The sequence below is a fragment of the Syngnathus scovelli genome, chromosome 11 (genome assembly GCF_024217435.2).
Source record: "Syngnathus scovelli strain Florida chromosome 11, RoL_Ssco_1.2, whole genome shotgun sequence".
In the NCBI taxonomy this organism is placed as follows: Eukaryota; Metazoa; Chordata; class Actinopteri; order Syngnathiformes; family Syngnathidae; genus Syngnathus; species Syngnathus scovelli.
In genome coordinates this window covers 13322036-13328215 of record NC_090857.1, presented here as the reverse complement: position 1 = coordinate 13328215, position 6180 = coordinate 13322036, and the positions used below count along the sequence as shown (strand labels likewise).

The 6180-nt window shown below is 49.8% G+C and overlaps 1 protein-coding gene across 2 annotated transcripts; it reads left to right on the top strand.

The window, feature by feature from the left end:
• On the top strand, positions 1–4003 carry khk (ketohexokinase). Of its 2 annotated transcripts, XM_049734293.2 has the most exons (8): positions 1–283; positions 435–551; positions 1100–1234; positions 2904–2976; positions 3045–3191; positions 3362–3450; positions 3615–3772; positions 3841–4003. In XM_049734293.2, the coding sequence occupies exons 1-8, from the start codon at positions 129–131 to the stop codon at positions 3942–3944; spliced, it is 978 nt and encodes a 325-aa protein (XP_049590250.1). In that variant the 5' UTR covers positions 1–128; the 3' UTR covers positions 3945–4003. The 2 variants fall into 2 exon arrangements, with proteins under 2 accessions (XP_049590250.1, XP_049590251.1); XM_049734294.2 differs by lacking the exon at positions 1100–1234 and having other exon boundaries at positions 5–283.
• The last annotated feature ends 2177 nt before the right edge of the window (positions 4004–6180 follow it).

Here is a 6180-nt window from a genome sequence, read left to right as displayed (position 1 = left end):
GCCTCCGTTTTAAAGGGGGCGCTAACGCATCACAAACTCACTTGCAACCTGCGACAAAGAGCTCTGCGGTCCGCAATCACAATCACGTCGACGTGCTTAAGCAAACAGGACAAAGGTTGCCGAGAGACATGGAGCGGCACGGAGATCAAGACCAAACCAAGAAAATGTTTGACCAAACCGAGAAGATTCAAGACCAAACCAATAAAATTCTGTGCGTCGGCCTGGTTTGTCTGGACATCATCAGCGTGGTGGACACTTTTCCCCAAGAAGATTCGGACAGCAGGTGAGCGGGCCAGGAAGGCTCACGCCAAGGGTCGTGCTTTTGTTTATTTCAACACCAACACATGTTGACATGACCCGCGTATGGACAAACGGCTGTTTATTGATGATGGAACTGTTAACGTCAAGCGGGAATGTGGTCGTGCGTGTGGCAGGTGCGTGTCACAGCGATGGCAGCGAGGCGGCAATGCGTCCAATTCGTGCACAGTTTTGTCGCTTCTGGGATCGCCGTGCGCATTTATGGGATCGCTTTGTGCTGGACCTGTGGCCAGGTAACATGCACGCACACGCATATTCAAATAAATGGGCAAACACGCACGCACACACTCACTCTCACACTGCGTGCTGGAACCTTTGACCATGTACTAACCATACAAACACGCATACTGAGTGCCAGAACGTTGACCTGACAAGGTAAGACAAACACAAACGTGCGCACACCAATCAGGTGATTTCTTTTTGAGGGCAGAGAAAGCATGAAGCAGTTTTCTGTTTGTAGTTTTATTTTGGAGGATTTTCAGAGGTTCTAGGTAGAGGTGCATCAGCCGCGCGAGCGGGCCGGCGGCGTCACGCCATGCTCGCTCGTCATCTTCAACGCTGCCACAGGAAGTCGCACCATCCTGCACATGAACAGGTTTGTGCGCTTTTTAGCGAGTGAGCGCTCTCTTGCGCGCGTGTCTCAGGTTTCAGGACTGCGGTGCGGAGCGCGCCCGGCTTGCAGTACATGGGCGCCGTGTGGGCGGCTAGGTTTCTGCCGTTTTTATTTTGGAGGGGTGGGCAATGGCTGAATTCCCCGCCCGCGTGCGTGTGTGTGTGTCAGTTTCATCGTTGACGACTTCTCGCGTCGGGGCATCGACAGTTCGCGGGTGGTGTGGCAGCAGACAGGCCAAACTCCCAGCGCCTGTTGCGTGGTTTGCCCGTCCAGCGGTTCTCGCACCGTCCTCCTGGCCGACACGTAAGACCGAGCAGGCGGCTTCCGCGCGTGCTGAGCGCCGCGGGTGTCTCGCGTCAATCTGCTGTCTCTTCTAACCAAGCCCTTCTCGATGAAATCCGTTGCTTGTTAATGTTGATGAATTTCCATCAATGGTTTTGTCTTGCTCACTTGCCCACTTTGGCGGCGCACTCTCGCTCGAGGACGCGTTTCCGCACTAATTGTTCTGAATCGCTTTGAATGCGTGGGTTTCTCTCTCCGACCTCGCTGATTGTTGTCCATACCGTGTCAAGGGGACGTCAAGTTGTAAACCATGCACCTCTGCGCCGTGCGGCCCCCAACCATTTCAAACGCGGTCCCGTCGGACAGCATGTGTGCATTGTGCTTTTAGGTGGCGGCCCCCGGCGCTTTCTGATGGCCACGCTAGTCGAGTTTGGGGCGGCGCGTTTGAACGAGCGTGCGACAACCAAATGTCGCTTTGCATCCTTCACGGTGCGTCGCCTGCTTTTCATTGGAGTCCTCGGTCACGTTGCATGCTGTGACGAGTCCGACACGCGCCAGCCGAGCAATTTTACCGACAGTTTTGCTTAGCTTAGCAAAAGTGGGCAAGCTCCCTTTTCATGGTGGCCCTAATTTGCCTTTTAATTACGTGGGTGTCCTTGACAGCATCTTTCATTCAGAAATCCTCCTTTCTCCAAATGATCTGCACCAAACACATTTTAATGTTGAAACAATGGCAGCAAAGTCCTCATTTGATGTTTCCCAACGAATCGCACGATGGAGTCGTGGATGCCACGAGTTGCCACTCCTTCTGATTGTAAAGGTTCTGATGCTATTTTTTTCCCCTTAAAATCTTCATCCATGGAAAAAAAAGGCCTAAAGCGTGCCGTGCACAAATTCAAAACCAAATTCAAATTCTGCAGTGGATTGGGGCAAACATCGACTAGTCATTGAAAATCGGCATTGGAATAATGTTTTGTTTTCCCTCTGATACAGCTTAAGAATGCTAAACATCTTTTTTTTTTTTTTTATCCACAAGTTATCACGTCTCGTCTCCGCTCCACTGTGTTTTCTCGTGTTTGTTGTTATGGTGTCCGTTCATGCATTTGTGCACTCGCCCCTCCCTGCCTGTGTCTACCTGAATCGGCGTGCTGATACCTGACACTCGTTACCTGTCTTGTACTTAAGTCACTCCATGTCATATCGTGCCTGTTTGCCCGTCCTGTTAGTATGTCCCTGTTGCCATTCCTGTTAGTCCCATTTTCCTACCCGTTTGTTTTCCTGTTTATTCCTGCCTGTGTTACTGTTTGCCAGTTATTCCCTGTTTTCCTTTTTGTTCCCCTCATCCTCTCCACCACCCTTTTCCCTTCAATAAACCCTGGTCCAAGCTGCATTTGGTCGCCCTGCCCCATTCCGCACGTGACACAAGTAACTGAGATATGAACATTTGTCAGAATGAAAGCAAGCCACAATAAGCCGAGCTCAACACACCCCAACGATTGAAATTCTAGAACATTTTGAAAAAATTCCAAACGCAAACAACAGACCAGAGTGTGCAAAAACCTGCAAACAGTGGCAAGTTTGCCGGGGGTTTTGAAATGATCAAACACGACTCAAGTCTGCGAGGAAACGGGAAACATCGAGGCAGGTGTCCGCCAAGGCAAAGAATCATGTGACGATGCAATTTGTGCAGCAACATCCGAGACGTGACGTCGGACGACTTCAGCCGACTGGACCTGACCGCCTTCAAGTGGATCCACTGGGAGGTGAGCCTTATTCGGGCGGGACGTCTCCAGTCGAGTGACAGAGCAAGCCGGCACCATGCGTGCGGCAGGGGCGCAACGCCGAGCAGCAGCTGAAGATGATGGCGGCGGTGGTCCGACACAACGCTGCGTTGCCACGTCGTCTCAGGATCGCCGTCTCCGTAGAGATTGAGAAGCCTCGAGAGGAACTGTATCAGCTCTTCCCGCACGCCGATGTGGTCAGCCACCGAACTACCCGCAGCGACATTTAGTGCTTTCGAGTGAAGTTGTTTTACTTTTTGTTTTCTAATCGTGCTGTAAGACTTCAAAGCACAAAGTTGCAAGAGGCTCTGTGGCTTTTTGGGTGACATGCAAGTGAGAGCGAGCGACCCTCTGACTTTTCCGACAGGTATTCGTGAGCAAGGACGTGGCTCGACACCTGGGCTTCACTACGCCTCAAAGCGCTCTCCAAGGACTCCGAGGACGCCTCCGAGCTGGGTGAGTCCTTTCCATCCCCTCCCTTTGCCTTTAGAACCGAAGAGGCGGAGAAGCGCTGCCGTTGGTTCGTCGTGGCCCATCAAGCTTGACCTGCCTCGGTTGCGTTCGGCTCCTCTTTTGTGTCGGAAATGTGTGAGTAACGCTCTGCCTTGGGCGTCTTTCAGCGCTGTCCTGATCTGCGCTTGGGCCGAGAAAGGAGCGGACGCTGTAGACGCCGATGGAACGCTGCTCCATTCCGACGCCTTCCCGCCCAAGCGCGTGCTGGACACGTTGGGAGCCGGAGATACCTTCAACGGCGCCGTCATACACAAGCTGGCCAACGGTGACAGGCGAATGCGCTGCGCAGGTGGAATGCGCTCACTGACGGGCACTCTGGTCATGTGCGGGCAGGTTGCAGTCTGCAAGACGCGCTGACTTTCGGCTGCAGGGTGGCGGGTGCCAAGTGCGGTTTCCACGGTTATGACGCCATAGCTGACCTACTGACGCAAATGTGACGTTGATTGCTGGCGACGAACCATCATGCTTAAGGATCAATAAATTGCTGCAAAACGTGTTCTTAGCGTGCTGAGCTTCGCCCGGCTGGCGTGTGCCAGGGCTATCAGACTCATTTCCTAAAACAGATGGCCAGAGATGCTCTTGGCGTGGCTAGGGTTAAGATTACTTGCTTTGGGGTTGTTGTTGCTTTTCTAATTTCAATAGCATTTACCAGTGTAAAAGCGGCCTATTAGACCAGCGGTCCCCAACTCATAAATTATGAGGCCCTTGGTCAGGCTGACCATCCAATTATTCCAACAGCAACAACCCAGTTGGGTTGAATTGAGACCAGAGTGTATGCCTTGTTTATGAAAACAGCATACTTAACAACTATAAGGGGTCACTAAAAACAAAGCCTTACTATGCTTGATCCTTCTTTACTTTACTAACACCTTCAACATGTTTGAAAACACAAATTTGAAAACCTACTTAACCTAAACCCTTTTTAATCAGTCCCCAACCCTCCTTCAAAACCTTATACCCTGAACTGGTTGCCAGCCAATCGCAGGGCACACAGAGACAGACAACCAATCGCACACACACTCACACCTAGGGACAATTTGGAGTCTTCAATCGGCCTACCAAGCATGTTTTTGGAATGTGGGAGGAAACCGGAGTGCCCGGAGAAAACCCATGCGGGCCCGGGGAGAACATGCAAACTCCACACAGGGAGGGCCGGAGGTGGAATCGAACCCGCACCCTCCTAACTGTGAGGCGGACGTGCTACCCAGTGCCCCACCGAGCCGCCTTCTTCATTTTTAATAATATCCTTTTTTTTAATATTTGACCAGTTTTTACTCGTCTGATTTGAAAACGAGTTATTTGTCAGTTTGTTTTGTAGCTATTACTGTATATAATAGCGTTAAGAGTAAAAGTGATGAAGTCATCACAAAAATCACAAAAAACGTTTTGTTTTTGTCCAACAAAAAATTAGGCTTGCTCATGTGTTCAGGCCCCCTCCATAAGATTTCAAATGAAAATTACACAACAGTATACATGCGTGTACTTATTTTCATATTTACATTCCTCTTAACATTGTGTGCATGTGTGAACACAAAGGCCAAGGGACGCACGCACAGCTCGTGTTCATTTGGCAGTGGCAGGGCCGGCTGCCATCTCCCTCAGGCCTTTGCTGAAGTGAAGGTTTTCTCCAATCACGATGAAATCCTGCAGGGTGCCACGGGTCAATGGGTCAGTGTGGTTGTGGACGCGTCTCACACATGCACGCAAACTGTCATGTCTTTCATGTCTTTGTAGTCTGATCAGTGTTAAGATAGGGTAGATCACGTGACTAGAATCAGGAAGTAAGCGCATGTTCAGCACAGTGTTGAAAGAGAACGCTGGTTGTTCTATTCTCTCCTGCAGTTCGGCAAAACTACTACCTACATTTTGTGTTATACAAGGCATCGTTGTTTCACCCTTTCCCTTGTTATTAAACCTGGAATCAACCTTCAACCTGGCCTTCAGAGTCTTGATAAGTGAAAATGGTTGCGCTTACTGTCTTCGGATATTCAACATATTTGGAGGGCAGGATAGTGAAACAACGTCTTCATCGCAGAAGGTAACAAAGTTCACAGTTAAAGAAATTATTCTGAAAATGGACAAGGCACAATGAGAGGCACGCATGGAGATTGAAAAGGCACAATTAGTGGCTCGCATTAGTGGCTCGCATGGAGAAGAATCATTAGAGAAAAACGTGGCTGCGGCTGAGGCCAAAGCAGAGGCTCTAGAAGCAGCGGCTAGCATCAACGGTAGTGAGCAAGGTAGCAGGAAGATTCACCTCGATGAGAATCCCTTTAACCCACTGGAACAGACCAGAGAATATGTCGCTCAGCAGTCCAAGGAGCATTCAACCGCCGCGCAGGAAGAATACGCTCTGTTAGGTTACGGATTCTAGTTATTGATCTGACTCCAAATTGCGATCAACACTTAACACATAAATTAAGTGTCCTAATCCACACACTGGCGCACCTTACAATTTTGTGAGTTCGTTCTGTCAAAGAGAAGACCAGTAGATCAATCAGACCAAATTTACCAATTGTTTATTCCTGACAAAGCGCACTAATACAGGCCTGGGTCCCGGGTCCCTCACACTAAAACTCGTGCGTTTTTGTGACCACCAAAAGACACATTCTTCCGGGTTGCCCAGTTTTAAAGAAACACAATATGAATATTAAAGCATGCAAAATATTGTGA

Excerpts from the sequence above, each read along its gene's own strand:
- khk (XM_049734293.2), top strand. The coding sequence starts at position 129 with ATGGAGCGGCACGGAGATCAAGACCAAACCAAGAAAATGTTTGACCAA. Across the intron at positions 2,977-3,044 it reads TCAAGTGGATCCACTGGGAG|GGGCGCAACGCCGAGCAGCA; the intron begins GTGAGCCTTATT and ends TGCGTGCGGCAG. Across the intron at positions 3,192-3,361 it reads TCTTCCCGCACGCCGATGTG|GTATTCGTGAGCAAGGACGT; the intron begins GTCAGCCACCGA and ends CTTTTCCGACAG.